The 17,315-nt window shown below is 39.0% G+C and overlaps 1 protein-coding gene across 2 annotated transcripts in view; it reads right to left on the bottom strand.

The window, feature by feature from the left end:
• TOX (thymocyte selection associated high mobility group box) overlaps positions 1–17,315 on the bottom strand; it is a 338,355-nt gene that overhangs the window by 162,435 nt on the left and 158,605 nt on the right. For both annotated transcript variants that reach the window (XM_062188463.1, XM_062188465.1), the window contains one exon: positions 6,809–6,874. In XM_062188463.1, the coding sequence (XP_062044447.1) occupies positions 6,809–6,874 (66 nt within the window). The remainder of the gene's footprint in view (positions 1–6,808; positions 6,875–17,315) is intronic.

The raw sequence follows: 17,315 nt of genomic DNA, 5'->3' as shown, positions 1-17,315 counted from the left end.
GCAATTTTGTCTGTAATGAATACCTCTGGGACAGCACAGAGTAATCATTTGAATGTTACACTGAAGACTGGTTTGAGTAACTAGTCTGGGCTTGTTAAGATGCCAGACTTTATTGAGCTAACTAGACTACTGAAAAGCATAGCAGCTTTATCATTTTATTGGGTCAATGGTCAAAAAGTCAAGTTGATTTTACTCCTGAAATTTCTGCCAAAAGGACCCAATCTGAAGGTAATTGGTCTAATTTATTGTTCAAATTTATGTCGCAATCATGGAAATTTTATGTCCCATAGCAAAGGAAAAAATTTTTTTCAAAAATACTCTCAAAATGTATTATATTGTCTGAGGTGAGTGGCCTAGCAGTCAAGACAGCTGCAACCCTCAAATAAAGTACCTGGGTTGGATACCCAGCTCTGGCTCCGGCGAATGTGGACCCTGAGAGGCAGAAGTCATGACTCAAGCGATTGAGTTCTTCTGTCCCATAGGGGAGACCTGAACTGGATTCCTGGCTCCCAGCTTCATCTTGGCCGAGACCTGGCTGCTGCAGGCATTTGGGGAGTGAACAAGCAGAAACACTCAATCCCTTTCTGTCTCTCAAAAAATTTTTTAAAATATACTTCCTAGGTTCATTGTGTCATATGTCATCTACGTTCACCTGGAAAAATTTTGATTAGGAAAACTAAATTAAAAATTAAAAATTTTGAAGTTAAAATTAATTTAAAAGATAGTGATTAAAAATCTTTATCAATATGTTTGCAAATCCTAAAACATAATTCTAACAGTAGCTTTAAAAAAATGTACAAAAAGGATCTTGGAGAATTTAATGGGTTCCACTACTTTGGCATTGCTAATGACAAACAATATCATGATAACATTGTGGCAGTAATTGCCTCATTATCTAGTTTGTTATTTTGTTACCCCTTGAATCTTCTACTTGAAATGATACAGCAAGGAGAAGGTTCTAGAACTTTCTATGATTGGGTCAAGGCACTGAAACCCATTGAGGGATGCTACTGTATTGGACTAAGCAGGACTAGACTTGCCACGTATATAAAGCAGAGCTGAGAATCCTTGCAAGTAGAAGATGCAAAGAATAAATGTAATAAAAACTAAACACAAAATGTGCTAATTCATTTACACATCTTTCATAAAACAATGCTACACAACCCCGAAATGTCAGACATTATTCAACAAGGCACAGGAGACCTGGAGAGAAAAAAGATCAAGTCCCCCTCATTCAAGAGTTCACAATCAGATGGTCAAGACATGGGTGTCAGGGCCAGCACTGTGGCATAGCAGGTAAAACCATTGCCTGCAGTGCCAGCATCCCATCTGGGCCCTAGTATGAGTTCCAACTACTCCTCTTCTGATCCATCTTTCTGCTATAGTCTGGGAAAGCAGCAGAAGATGGCCTGAATGTTGGGCCCTTGCACCCACATGGGAGACTTGGAAGAATTTCCTAACCCTTGGCTTCAGTCTGATCCAGCCCTGGCCAGTGTGGCCATTTTGGGAGTGAAACAGTGGATGGAAGACTCTCATTCTCATTCTCTCTCTCTCTCTCTCTCTCTCTCTGCCTTTCACATAAATAAAACAAATCTTTAAAAGAAAAAGAAAAGAAAGATCAGGTTCAATCAGGTGGCCTAAGCTTCTCTATAACCTGACACCAGAAAAATCTTCTGATTCCCCCTATTGGGAGACTATCTCTTATATAATGAAGATCAATCCTTCTCCGCCTTCTCACACAGTCCTCCAATGCGAAGAGCAGAACACTCATGGGAAAGTCAATCAGTGTGAGTGGAGAGGACACAGCAACAGGGTAGTCATGGAAAATGATGTTCTTGAAATTGCCATGGCAGAAGAAAGAATGAGGAAAAGTAATGGCCTGTATATTAAAAACCAAACCAGGATGATAATAAAAAATAACTCTGGTGCTATGGCTACCTCTGACAAAGAGAACGAGAGACTTTTTTTTTTTTTTAATTTATTTGACAGTTAGACAGTGATGGAGAGAGACAGAGAGAAAGGTCTTCCTTCCATTGGTTCACCTCCCAAATGGCTGCTATGGCCGGAGCTATGCTGATCCGAAGCCAGGAGCCAGGTACTTCCTCCTGGTCTCCCACGCTGGTGCAGGCACCAAGCACTTGGGCCATCCTCCACTGCCTTCCCGAGGCCACAGCAGAAAGCTGGACTGGAAGAGGAGCAACCGAGACTAGAACCCGGAGCCCATATGGGATGCCGGCACCGCAGGCGGAGGATTAACCAAGTGAGCCATGGTGCCGGCCCCTCCTCTTTTGTTTTCTTTGGTATATTTAAATCAGATGAACATGGGTGTGTTGAGTACAGTCACACAGAAATAATGGTAGGAGGTACTGCAACTATCCAGGAGCTGCAGAAAGGAGCTCAAGTGTTTTCTGGAAAGAGGTAACCCCAGATCATGTGCATCTGAGTGGACTGAGAAGTTTTTGGATAAAAGTCAGAAAATGGGTACAAAGCTCAACCCCATTTTGCCTTGTTGCCATGCTTTGTGGCATGTCGATCTAGATTCTATTTTTATAAATTTCATTGTATACTTTGAAGGTATAGAGCATGATGTTATAAGATACATATAGATAGTATTATAGTTACTATAATGAGGCCAATTCACAGATCCATCATCTCATACAGTTATCCTTGTGTATGTTGGGGGGGGGGGTGAGAGCAGCTAAAATCTAGTAATTCAGCAAAAATCTCAACTACAATGCACTGTTATTAACTATAGTTCTCATATTGCACATTATATCTGTAGACTTGTTCATCCCACATGATCAGCTTCTTCCTGTCATTTTGGTCTAGATGTTGTCACCTCAATGAAACATGACAAGTTCAGAATGAGAAACGAGGGAGCTTTTGAGGGGCTTCTGCCACTCTTCTCTGGCTCTCCTTTCATTAGCCACTCACACTTTCCTACAAAGTAGACAGGAGGTATGCTCAGTGTCCAGGAGCTGTCAAACAACATGGCCCCTGTAGCCACGGTTTGGAAACACACAAAGAAACATTGCATTGCATGGCTCAAATTCTATCCAGAGGAAGAAAAAGTTAATGGTGTTTAAATGAAAGTACCGAGTGACCAGCACACTGATAGCTATTATGGAAGAAAACAGTTGATATTCCAAGAGTGGCGCCAGAGTGAAGTGGAAATGTTATAGGTTTTATTATGTACTTGTCAGGCTTATTATAGGGCAGTATATTCAATTTAAAAGCTGCCTATCAATTACAAAGCTATATGCAAAAATTTTAAGGATTTGTATACACTAGCTTAAGAGGTATAGAAGGCACACAGTATACAGTGCCAAAGACCCCTTTGGGACTGTCTAAAAGAATATCATTAATTTTTACAGTGTACTTCCATTTCTGGAGTGGCGCCAGCATTGGCTTCCTATAAAAAAATCATTTCAAGTTTAGAATGATGCTATATGCTTGCAGCAACATCACAGGAGCAGTAGTGCACCATATGTTGCTACTTAGCAACTTAGTCTGTAAGTCCCAAAGCATGTACTGATTTGAAAATTGAACAGGAATTATAATTGTTGAGTGATGCTAAGAGGCAAGTTGTCTTGGATTACTGAACTATGCAGATGTTTGATGTTATGTAGGAAAAGGAACAAAACTATTTTTTTTCCTGCAGGATGACTAAAATCTTATTTATGATTGCCTGAAGGGGTAAATTGATGAAAATTCTCTAAAAGAATACCAGGTAATGAATTCTTGAACACATTATATTACAGTAAACAAAAGGAATGTTAAGTGTAAAATTTAGCTAAGGCCATTCAACTCCTGTAATTTGTGAAGGTTATTTCCCCCCAGAGTAAGTATTATATCTTCCATGAGCCTGATTTTTAAAACAGCACATTCTAAAAACATTTTCATACATACTATATTATTTAAAAAATAGTGTGCTTCCAGCTCACAAACATGCCATATCTTTACAAGGCACCAAAATATCTGGAGCTGTTTACTCCTTTCTTGTAAATTATCATTGGTATTTAAAACATCCTTAGGGAAGTGGGCATTTGGCATAGTGGGTTAAGATGCAACTCCACTTCTGATCCAGCTCCTTGATAATGCACCTGGGAAAGCAGCAGAAGATGGCCTGAGTTCTTGGTTCCTTTCCACCCACATGGGAGACCCAGCTGGAGTCCTTGGCTCTTGGCTTCAGCCTAGCCCAGCTCTGGCCACTTTTGCCATTTGGACAAAAAATCTCTCATATCTGAAATGTAATATATTGGCATGAAATGGACATTTTGAGATTCGATGGTTATTTATAGCCCTCGTCTCTTCCATGGAGGAACAGTGTTTTGTTTTGTTTTGTTTTTCTTTCTCCTCATACCATTCTTGAACTCTTTTACTTAGAGTACGTTTAATTATATGATCATTAATTATACTGAAAATAGATCTTTGTAAAAATTAACAGTGGGAATGTGAGAGGGAGGAAGAGGAAGGGTTAGAACGTGGGCGGGAGGGAGGATGAGGGGAAAGTCCCACTAGGTTCCTAAATCTGTACATATGAAATATATGAAACTTGTATACCTTAAATAGAATTGAAAAAAAAAAATAAAAGATGCACCTTGGGATGCCAGCATCCCATCTTGGAATGCCTAGGTTGGAATCCCAGCTATGCTCTCAGTTCTAGCATCCTGCAAACACACAGCTAGAGAGGCAGCGGATGATTGTTCAAGTGTTTAGGTCCCTGCCACCCACATGGGACTTGAATTCTGGGCTCCTGGATTTGGTTTGGCCCAGCCACAGCTGTTGTGGGCATTTGGGTAATTAACTACTAAATAGGAACTCTCTCTCTCTTTCTCTCTTGCTGTGCCTTTAAAATAAGTAAATAAAACATTTTAAAAAATTCTTAATTCCTGACTGAAATATTAAGAAAAATAATGTTAGTTGTTTGATTTCTGTTGGGGTATAACATTATCCATTGTACTTGAATTTAAAAATCTAGGGTGCCAAGCTGTTATGATGTATATGCTCTGAATTTCCAATCCTTTATCCAAAACTCTTTAAGATGGACATAATGATTCTCTGAAAGGGAGCAGCTGCTTTATAACAGCAATCATTTATTGAGTTTGTGTTTCTACTGTTTCAAACAAATTCAATTAGCTCTTACACTTCACAACCCTAAAGGCACCAAAGAGATGATACCGGCTTGCTTTAATCTAATAGTAATACTAAACTTGTCAGTACAGTTTTGGGATTGATGGTTAGAAGAAAATTAATAGTAACATTTTTCATTTTTTAATCAAACAGTCCTATTCAGAACTACCTATGGATCTTGGAGGCTACTTAGTGAATGAATTCAGTTCAGCAAGAATGCTAAATGCAAGGTTCAGCTTCCCACAGGTATTCTTAAAGGAATCACAACTCAGCTGAATGAGAGGAACTATAGTCGGGATCTTTGAACTTCACGATGACCTTTTCAGTTGAACAATATAGTGCAGTTTCCAGAACGTGTGCCAGAGAAGGCAGTGATCATAACTAAATGCAAAGTTTGACCATGCAAGTCTGCCTCTATTTCCAGTTAAGCATGAGACATTTTGTTTACAGAGTGCACTCCTGAGAGACGAGGATATTTCAAAAGGTTTGTGGAAAGATGGAATTGAAGATAAGTTTACTTGGTTACCAAAAATTGGAAATCCATGCACAATTTTTTCTACTACTCTTCAAAATTTAAAAAATTGTTGCAACAAAATAAACTTTCAAAATTTCATTTTCCATGAGTTTTTAAATTATCCTCATACACACCAGATTTAATTCATTGACTACCACCAGGAAGAAAAACCCAAGTTCTCAAACCCCCTACTCCTCCATTCTCCACCCTTCCCAGTTATCAAATCTATTTGGGTAGATGCGTAGGCATTCAAAACTAATATGTTAGAGTTTCTGCCATAGTTACTGGTGTATGAAATGTGAAGTCACCATGCTTTGACTATTCTAGGAAAAATAAGTTCACGTGCACAAAATGCTCCTGTGTACCCTCCTTCATCCTCATTTATTCACTTATTTTTGCTTACACTGTTCTTACATTTTATGCTATCCTGGCACCCTAGAGCTGTTATAATTTTGCATTAAATGCCCTCTCTGGATTAAAGGGCCTGGTCTTAAGTATCTAAAAATAAATAGTGAAGCATTTACTTTTATAAATGTAACCATTTACATTCTCATTGGACTTTTGTTGTCACTTCCCATGATTAAATACCTTATCAACGATTCCCGGTGAAATAGATACAAAGGTGCCCTTGAAAGCTGTCAATCATATCTTGGTTTTTTGGCTTGCAAACAACAACTCCTCCACTTTCCTTTACCCTGGAGAAGGCTCTGAAAGCAGCCTCATTGCGCCCACCGGCCATGCGATTTGGGTTAGGAACATCCCATTTTGTTGAACATGGCCCCAGCCGTTGATAATTAAAGCTATTTGTGACATGTGTAGCTGATAATGATTAACTCGTCTACAGTCAGGAGCACAAACAACCTGCACCTGTAAAGACTTTATTTCCTAAAGGTAAAACAACTGTTTAGGAAAGATCATGCTGGCAAAACAGCTGCTTGCCGTTCTGGAGAGGCAACAAGGTAGAATCTCCCAACAAATGCCAACTCCGGTATTTTATCAGCTCTATCTCATTAACTGGAAACAAGGCTTAAATGCTTTGTTTATAAATTATGATTATTCCTGATTGCAGCAGTTACTGATAGTGCTACTCATTTGCAATGCAACTCTTTGAATTTGTTTAATTACAATTTGAAACAAGGCAGAGAAGATTAATTAACCCACCTGGCTGGCTGGCACATAGTCCTGGCTCGGCTCTGTCATGCTCATATACATGTTCTCACCGTCAAACTGCGAATGAAATAATAGTAAACATTCAGCAATCTTGACTGTGTGTATGTTTTGTGTTTTTTTTTTTTTTCATCACCAAACTGGAAAACAGTAGCCATAAAAAAAATACCATGTCTGAGAATATGGACAATCTGTCATAGCAAGCAAGCCACATCTTTTCTTTGATGTTTCTGTTGTCATCCTTCCTGACCCTGGATGTCAATGATTTGGAGTAATTAGTGTTCTAGTAATTACAGCAAGCAAGCAAGAAATGAATGGTTTCCTTTCATCTGCAATCTGTTTTAAAACAAAATGGCTCATTTTGCACGCCATGTATACATATTGCAGCTCCTCTGTAATGAAGTATTAAATGAATGGCATGATTTTTGAAAGAAAAGAATAATGGAAAACACAAGAAAGCACAGCTCAGTGCATTCTGAGTTTAGCTCTCAAAAAAGAGAAAGTTCAGAGTTTTCATAATAGACCAGAACTGGTTTCACCACAATAGCTTTATGATAAAAAAATTTAACTTTATAATAATATTTGAAAATAGTCTGTGAAACTATAACCATGGCTAAGAATGCTAATAACAATGAATAACAATAAAAATATACAGGCACGGTGATTCAATTTTCCTTTCTGAAATGTTTCAAAGACATAGCATTAATGGAAGTATTATAAATGCATAGAAATTCATACGCAAATTTTCAAGGTAGGAACAAGACAGAAGGAGGAAATTCACAGGGACAGCACAATTGCAGGCCTATCAAATAGTTCAAGTCAAACAACAATAACAACAAAATACATTTCGTTATTTGGGTTTTTGAAAGCAGTAATCATTCCATTCAGACTTAATCCTCCTCTATTTTTAGTCACTTGGTAAGTGGGCAAAATATTCCTTTTTAGTTAGTGTAAGAATTTTCTCAAAGTAATAATCAAATGGACAAATACAACCAACTTCAAAGAACTGGGTCTGAATATACTTTCACAGGCAAAATAATGTCAGATGTAGAAACCTGAAAGTCTGAAAAATTACTTTTGAAAACTAAATAGTGCTATTGATAGAGGAGTGAGTGAACAATATCAGAGGCATTATTTATATACCATTGAAACAAAAAAAAAATGTTGCATTATGTCAAAACAGAAAAAAATGTGTGATGGACATCACATTCCACCACCAGGAAGCTGCTAGCACAAGAGAGGAATACAAGCATAAATTCTAGGGATGCACCAAGGCCTCTAAACTGTAGCAACAGTAGCAGAGGACCTAACAATACACATAAACATAAGCTAAAAAGTAGAGACCTTGCTAGAGACAACGAAGCACTCACAAAGTTAAACTCAAATGATCAAAGACGTTCCTCACACATCACCCTGTAAATCCATTTCATGTAATGGGAGTAACTCATCTAAGCAGATATAAAGTTGCTTATTCAATGGTGTTGTTGCTGGAGTCAATCAGAAATAACACAACTAGAGAAGAAGAGATGGATATTTTGGGTGTTGTCAACTGGATCAGAAGCTCCAAGCCCAATGACTTACCCAAGTTAGTTTTTCCATCAGTCAGGTGGGCTTCAACCAAAATGCAGTGCAGTCCCAATCTACTTGCCTGCTATTCCTGACAAATCAAGACCTGACAAAGAGCATCCTCCAACATTTCTCTATCCTCACCCACTGTTGGAGTGCACTGGTTTGTTTGCAAATGTTTTTAATGCTAAGATGCCAAAGAACCATTTAAAATATGGACAGCTTCTCTGACTATAACAAACTAAATTGAACAGAAGTGGTGAAGTGAATCAAATACTCCATTGCCTATGCATAGTCTATAAATGTGTTACTTTCTATTTCATGTTCTTGAACTCATTTTCTAAATCTGGAATCATTCTCAAGCCAACAGGCTTTGAAGTTTCGGTTTTAGTCTACCCAAAGTGTACACTGATTGAGTACATTCAACGTTACTGCTTTGGATAAAGACTTCTCCCTCAAAGTCTTACCAGTCTTACTAGTCTAAGTAATACTGAGTAAAGTCTGAAACATTTTATAACAATAGTCATGTGACTACGATTTATAGCTTTGATTTGTACGTTCTATGTCTCTGCCAGCTGTATCCTTACATGAATTAACTGATTATATCTTCACAGCAGCCGAGAGTTCAGTGTTATTGGTACCTGAATTTTAGAAATGAAGATACGAAGCAGCAATGAAGTTAAGCTGGATGTCCTAAGTTTCATAGCTCATGAGAGGCAGGACTGTGACTCAAACCCAGGCAGACTGACTTTATAGAACATACACTTCACCAACACAGCATACTGATTCATAATCAGTATGAATCCATACTGATTCATAATGATGAGTGAGCAATCGAGTCTGAAAATAATATCAATAAATTGTCAAAGTGATGGAAATATCTCAATGACATTGAGATATCTTCCAGAAGTTCAAGGTATTGTGAGCTTTTCAGAAACACAAAAATCATGAGGAGCTGTCAACTTAGCCTTGTAGAACCGCTCTTGGTGCTTAAAAGACTGAGAGGGAGTAGGATGGTAAATTCGATGTGTCAACTGGGCTGGGTCATGGAATGCCCAGAAATTTGGTCAAATATTATTCTAGATGCTTCTCTGAGGATGATTGTGGAATAGATTCACATTAAAATTGGTAAACTGAGTGAAACATCCAGCCTTTCCCAGTGCATGTGAGCATCATTCAACCTGCATTAAAGAAAAAAAAAAAAAAAGCACTGACTCTAATCAAAGCAAGAGAATTCCTTCTGCCCAACGCAAGGGCAAGGACAGCCATCCTGTTTTGAACTGGGGTTCAACAGACAGATTGGTTCTTCTTGCATCTCCAGCCTCCCTGCTTTGAGTCCAGAGCCACACCATGAGTTCTCCTAGGACTGCAGCTTGCTGACTGCAGATTTTGGGACTTCTCAGCCTCTTAAATCATGTGATCCAATTCCTTAGAATCAATTTCTTTCTCTCTCTCTCTCTCTCTCTCTCTATATATATATATATATATATATATATATATATATAGGTACTTCAGAATGTTCAAGGAAAGAAGAAATAAAAAATTAAGTGTTTTTTGGTACAAATCATTTTGAAATGCATGCATGTGTAGGATCATGACAGGCTCATGGGGGTGCGGCATCGTGATATAGTCGGTTAAGCTGCCATCTACAGCACTAGTGTCCCACATTTAAGTTCCCACTTAAATTGGGGAACTCTGCACCTGATTCAGCTCCCTGCTAATGCACCTGGGAAAAGCATCAGAAAATGGCCCAAGTGCTTGGGCCCCTGCTACCCACATGGGAGATCTGGAAGAAGCTCGTGACTTCAGCCTGGCCCAGCTCTGGCTGTTGCAGCCATTTGGGGAGTGAACCAGGGTATGGAAGATCAACCTGTCTCTCTCTGCACCTCTCTTTAACTGTGCCATTCAGATAAATAAGTAAAACTTTAAAAAAAAATTGGCTCATAGAAAGCATGCATTATGAAAGAGCTACATAGATTTCAAAAAGTTTTGTTTATCAAAATTAATTTATCTTTTAATTCCATTTCCCATAAATGTTGGAACTACTTCTTTTGATTTCACTTCTCCAAAGAATCCTGACACAAATGACTTCCATTATTGCTGTTCAGGATACTCAGAACTCCTCTCAAAGTGTATTTCTAAATGGCTTCCAATGTGAGAACACCATAGTTTCAGGCTAACACGTGGCTTCTAGGATGGTAGAGCCATGTTGGTTCTGCTTAAGAGTCTTTGGGCTTATTTTCCACCATGGTCACATCCTGTGCTACAGTGAATCCCCCACACAGTCATACCCCTTTGTCAAGACACTTTCCTTCCTGTTTACTTGCTGAGATGTTTCCCAGACCTCTCAGCTCCCCTCAGCTCCCCTCAGCAAGGGCTGGGCAGTCTCCAACCTCTGAGCTCCCCAGAGCAACTCCTGTGGTTGTGCAGGTTGTTGGCAGGGGATTCACGATACAAGACGGTGAGCTGCCTGAGAGCAAAGTGACCATCTTGGCTCTCTTGAGTACCTTTGAAGTTTAGGGTCAGCACATAATAAGTCCTCAGGAAATGTTTATTTTCTGAGTTTTAAAAATCAAATCCTATTTGCCCAGTTAAATAGATTATTTTCCTAGAGAAGGCATTGACTTAGAAAGAGGACAAAGACTCAATCTTACAGAGAATGGCCGGATGACTTTTGCAGAGGGTTGAACCAGAGTCCTATGGTGAGTAAAAGTGAGTTGATATAGACACAAGCCCTCAGAGAGAGAAATAAAGAACAGAAATGACCAGGACATCATTACTCATATGTTAGATCTAGTTCTGCCAGATTTTTATTTTACAGATATTATTTAATATAAAATGTGCAGATTGGCCAGGAATCAGGGACTTGGATATAAAAATGTGAATGTTCTTTTTCTGAAGAATCTTGGATTGGCAAACAAAAGTATGTATATGTCAGAAGAAGTGTCACCATTCCCCTGTGGTAGAAGGATTGCAGTTGGGCAAACTCTTGAGCCCAGGGAAGAAGAGTAAGCCAAGAACCCAGTATGGGCTTCTGGTATCAGGTTAATGACATCACTGGGTTTTCACAGTTTGCCCAACCACACCCTGCCCTGGAACTAGTGTCAGGGATTTCAACAGGCCTCCTGCTGACCCAGAAATCTCAGAATGCATCCCATGTCCTGGCTCATGACTAGCTGTTATATGAGATAGAACTATAGCTCATAGAGGCTAGAATTCTGGTTTTGGGAAAATCCCTGAAGATATCATATCTGAATCTCTCGTGTCAAGTTTGGAGAAACTGACTTTTTATTGGTCTGATGGTCCATCTGGAAATAAAAACAAGGTCTGGATTCCTAATAGAGGAGTTTTCCACTATCACACACTGCTTTATACTCCATCACCATAAAAAACGGGATCAGACTCAAGAGCTACAGTTACTTCTCAAATTATGAAGGGTTACACCCCAATAAACCCATTGGAAGTTGAAAATATCCTAAGTGTAAATAGAATTCATTGACCCCACCTAACCCATCACACATCCTAACTCAACACACAGCACACTGTAGAGCATCAGTTGTTTGCCTCGTGACCTTGGGGCTAACGGGGTGCTATGTTCACTGTTGCTGCCCAGAGTTGCCAGAGAGGATGAGAAGCCATAGTGCCAGTCTCAGAAACGATCACAATTCAAAATTTCAGATACACTCTCTACTGAATGTGTGTTGCTTTTGCACCATGGTAAAGTTGCTAAATCATAAGTTGAAATATCATAAGAAAGAGCTGTCTGTATTTTTGCACATCCAGCAGGTTCGCATCCCCTGCAGAGCCGGAAACATAGTAGTTTTGACATTATTACACTGTAATGAACCTGCTTCACTCTACTTGAATCATGTACTAAAGGAACATTATTGATAACTGTTGCAATAAAATTATTTCATTAAACATAACTAACTGCGATTCCATTCACCTCATGTTTATCACAGTTATTATTTTTAGAAGTCAACTGAATTTAAGCATCATAACTTTTAATATCCATGTATTCTCAATTTAAAACCTGAAGCAAAATTTGGGGGAATAAATAGACTGACTTATTTAAGTCTAAATGTAAATAGCGCTAACCCAGGATTAGTCCTTCTGACCAAGTGCTTTCATACTCTTTATTGTGTTTTTATTTCAAAGCACCAGGGGATGCAATCACATAAAAAGTCATTTATAATCTTCTGCAGTTTTTTTGAAATTGTTTTTAGAGGATATTAACCAAACCTATAATCCCAAAGGGCTTTTCAAACTAGGTAGTTATTATTGCTTCTATTTAAAAACTGAAAGCAGACCTGGAGCACTGTCTGAACTTATGAATGATGAGCAAAAACGGGCAATATTAGACTACCAAAACCACTAAAACAAGAAAAATCAAAGATAGAATGTGAAGGATAAATTAATCATTGGCATTGGTACAGAAAATGGGATCTTTTTAGGGAAACTATTAAAAGAAAACCAGAAAACTGCTGCTGAAAGGGAAAATAAAACCTCATGGAATTCATGAAACAGTACCACATTGTATTGCCTAGAAAGGAAAAAACCTTGCATTTCTGGGTGTTTTCTGCTGGCATATTTGATACTTAGAGTTTTTAAAAAAAGCTAAAAATGGAAATGTTTATAACAGGGAGTTAATTTGACATTTCTTAGAAGCACATGTATTGTAATAAGTCATTATACAATAATAAAATTTCCATTTCTGTATTGCTTGCTCCATATATATATATATATATATATATATATATATATATATCTCCATATAGGATTGCAGGTCATCTTTTTTTTTTTTTTTTTTTTTTTTGTAATGAAAGAAATCACTTCAGTTTGGGCAACAAAGTCAAACACTGTTTCATAGAGGGCAAAGTATTTTGAAAGTGAAGCATAAAATGAAGCTGACAATGTGCATACAAGCATCGTTATTATAATATTATTTACACACATGGGAACAGGGGTCAAGTCAAACAGAGTAAGGCGAGCTCCCCCTCTTACTACACATCCTGACTGCTCTCAGGGGAAACGTTAGGAGGCACTGGAGAGGGATCCTTGTCTATTTACTTCCCAGTGTCAAGGCTGAATTTGTGGATGCAAGATACACTGAAGGCACTTGCCTCCATGCCGAGGGTGGCCGAATGAAACTTGTACTGAGCCCAGAGGACCTAGGGAGGACCACAGGAAAGGAAAAGCGACCAGGCAGAGCCAATGCTACCCACACCCAAAGAAAGAAGTGGTTCTCCTTAGCTAGTGCTTTATAGTGATGTATGTTCCCACCTGGCGTGCGAGTGGGGAAGGCACAGAACTGAATCGAGGCAGAGAAACCCTCTGGATTTGAATTTGAGTAGTAAACACCTCACCGCAGTGCTCAATGGGATGGAGAGGAAGAAAGGCCAGGGCACAGCACAACTGCTTGGAAGACTCAACCCCAGGCAGAGGAGACAGGGGGAAGGAGGGTTGTGTGTATGTGTGTGTAGGGGGAGACAGAGAGACAGAAGGTAGTGAGAGTGACAGGCTCCACATGCAAGGTCGTAACGCCACCCCAGATCAAACCACTTTTATCTCCCTCCTTTGGAGGCATATATGAAGCCTTTTTAATTTTGGTAAAAATCATGTAATAATGTGACTACTATTCCTCCCAGCTTGTAGGTGACAAAACTTAGATACAAAGGAGTTTGGTAACTTTTCCTCATGGTGGATCTAATTACACACTCTCCAGGTCTGCTCAGTCTAACTGACACCCAGGAGGCCTTGGCCTCTGACCCTGGCTTCCAAGAATGGCTGACACCATAACCAGAAACACGGAGCCCCAGGGGACACCACTTCTGCTGCTACCACAGCTATAGACCAAGGTAAACCAAGCAGGGCAGCAGTTTAGGTAGAAAAACTGTCCTTGGGCCAAAGCTGAGAAAGTTCTGCCTTCCACAGTGTCTGCATGCAGGGGGATTACACACTGCCCAATGAAGAGGCCTGACCCATGGCAAATGCTGTGGACTCTTTGGAGTTGTCCCTCATGTTCAGCAACCAGAAATGATTTGTTGCAAAGCTGTGGCCACTTGGAAACGTGCACCATATGCTTTGTTTTTCCCGACTCTCTGCCTTGCTTTTTTCCTCCTCACTTTGCTTTTCCCAGGCATGCAAATGCCCAGTGCTTACACATGAGCTTTTGTGGCAGGCTTTGCTTTAACTTGATCTCACCCAATGCTACTGGTTAATGATAGTGTTTTTTTTTTGACAGGCAGAGTGGATAGTGAGAGAGAGAGAGACAGAGAGAAAGGTCTTCCTTTTTGCCGTTGGTTCACCCTCCAATGGCCACTGCGGCCAGTGCATCTCGCTGATCCGAAGCCAGGAGCCAGGTGCTTCTCCTGGTCTCCCACGGGGTGCAGGGCCCAAGCACTTGGGCCATCCTCCACTGCCTTCCCGGGCCATAGCAGAGAGCTGGCCTGGAAGAGGGGCAACCGGGATAGAATCCGGCACCCCAACCGGACTAGAACCCGGTGTGCCGGCGCCACAAGGTGGAGGATTAGCCTGTTAAGCCTCGGCGCCGGCCTAATGATAGTGTTCTTAACTGCAAGATTTCACTAATTGCATCCTGTATTTGTTACACATTCCTTGTATTATTTTTAAGAATAATTATTTTAAAAATCAATTTATTTATTATTTTAAAAACAGTAATACATAGAAGACTGTCCTATGTCATGAAAACATTGCTTCATTTGAAAGAAACAAATATAAGATTCTGATAAACTTCATTAACTCCACACCTTCAACACAAAGCAATCCATTTTCATTATGCATTGTTTCGGAAAGAAAAGAATATGTGGATGAAAGCTTAATGAAACCATTCTGGTGAATTTGATGGAAATAATTTAAGCAATCAAACCACACATGATACATTCAGATTTTTAACTAAAAGGCAACCAGAAGCTGCCTGATACCAGAAAATCAAGAGCAAAGATTTTTGGGTCCATGGAAAAGCCCTGTTTTTAAAATGAATTCCAAAGGAATTTCTGAAGTTCTGTAAACTTAAAGCTGTAAAATCTTGCTGAATGGTTACAACTTCTCACAGCTTCAAATTGTTGGTTTGGAACATTCCTTTTACTTGTCATATTTTAGATCAATTTTTCTGAAACCGTCTATGAAGGGAACAATTTGAGAAGTACATTCAAACTTGTTGGCAACCCTTACCTAAGCTCACTTATTTCCACATCATGTCAGCTCTCACCTCCATTTACCACAGTAGCTGACTCTTACCCAGATGTGGAATGAAAAGTATGAAAGTAATTACTTCGGCAGGGGGGTAGCTCCTTTATTGCTAGTGTTCCTTTTTAAGCATAGGGAACATTTGTCATTATCCTATATGTAGAGGAAAAGGTGAGACTATTTTTCTACACATTTCTGGTCTGGAAAAGTATGATCCATTCTAAGAACCTCGAAACAAGAAAAATGTAAGACTAGAAGAAGTCCAGGGCATGGAAAGGTTATGGGAATTGAATAACAGATGTACAAGCCAGAGTAACAGAGAAGTTATATTTAGTCCCATTAGGTGACAATGAAGTGGGCGGAAAAGAAAACTGTTTGAAAAGATTGGAGATAGGCAATTATTGAATAATTTTGAGTTTAAATGTGTTTGTACCAAATACAAATACAAATACAAATAAGGCACAGCATTAGTAAGGTGGAGATTTTACTTCCCTATTATTATTACTCAGACAAATAACATTGTGACTAAGGTTAACAATTATGTTACAGGAATAACCTTTGGGTAATTAAAGTCTCTAAAGGTAAGACAGGTGTCAAAATATATTGTGGTTTATTCAGGACAAACTTGATCCATGAGAATACAAGAGAATCAGTCTCAATGTATTCTATTTCCTTTAAAAGATCATATTTGACATTTATTTTTTGTAGATTCCAGAGTTTCTGTTTTATAAATGAAAACATGATGACATTTTAAAGAACTGGATTAAATAGCAGGGAAAAAAATCCTTCAATTTGTTGAGTTTGAGTATGGATTTGTCCAAAGTGAAAGGAAGCAAAGCTCAGCTGGCAAATATTTTTGATTTTAAGGAATTTGAGATGTCATTTGATCCATTTTCTATGCCGAAAGAAGTATAGTTTTAATTTTTGTTTAATATCTTCAAATGCTATCTAGTTACTATTTTGGCCTCATCTCCTTTGATATTTCAACCCATAATCTCATGTGACTTTCCCTGATCACTTATCCACATTTTTACAAAGATGATGGCATAATTTTTCCTGCTTTAGCTTAAGGCTTCACACATGTGACATCCCTTCCCCAAGGTATATTCATTACAGATATTTAGTCTCAGTTCCAAAGAGTCTTTGTTTTTTGTGTATTGTAGTTCTAACTATACACTTGGGTCATTCTTCCACATACAGTTCTCTTTCTCTCTTTCTTTCTTTCTTTCTTTCTTTCTTTCTTTCTTTCTTTCTTTCTTTCTTTCTTTCTTTCTTCCTTCCTTCCTTCCTTCCTTCCTTCCTTCCTTCCTTCCTTTCTTTTTCTTTTCTTTTTTTTTTTTGGATACATTCTCCCAAATACAATGATACTTCAAAAAAATCTGGGAAAATTGAATTAAAAGATAAGCTCATTTTGATACAAGAAAAAAAAAAAAAACACTGAAATCCATGGGAGCTGGCACTGTGGCATATTGGGATAAGCCAATGCCTGCAGCACTGACAACCCACATGGGTGCCGGTTTGAGTCTTTGGTGCTCTACTTCCAATCCAGCTCCCTGCTAATAGCATGGAAAAGTAGTGGAAGATGGCCTAAGTTCTTCGGCCCTGCACTCACATGGGAGATCTGTATGAAGCTCCTGGTTCCTGACTTCTGCCTGGCTCAGCCCTGGTTGTTGCAGTCATTTGAGGAATACATCAGTGGATGGAAGACTGTCTCTCTGTCTCTCTG

The sequence above is a fragment of the Lepus europaeus genome, chromosome 4 (assembly GCF_033115175.1).
Source record: "Lepus europaeus isolate LE1 chromosome 4, mLepTim1.pri, whole genome shotgun sequence".
In the NCBI taxonomy this organism is placed as follows: domain Eukaryota; kingdom Metazoa; phylum Chordata; class Mammalia; order Lagomorpha; family Leporidae; genus Lepus; species Lepus europaeus.
Note: the sequence above shows the minus strand (reverse complement) of the source record. Positions and strands in the feature narration are given on the sequence as shown.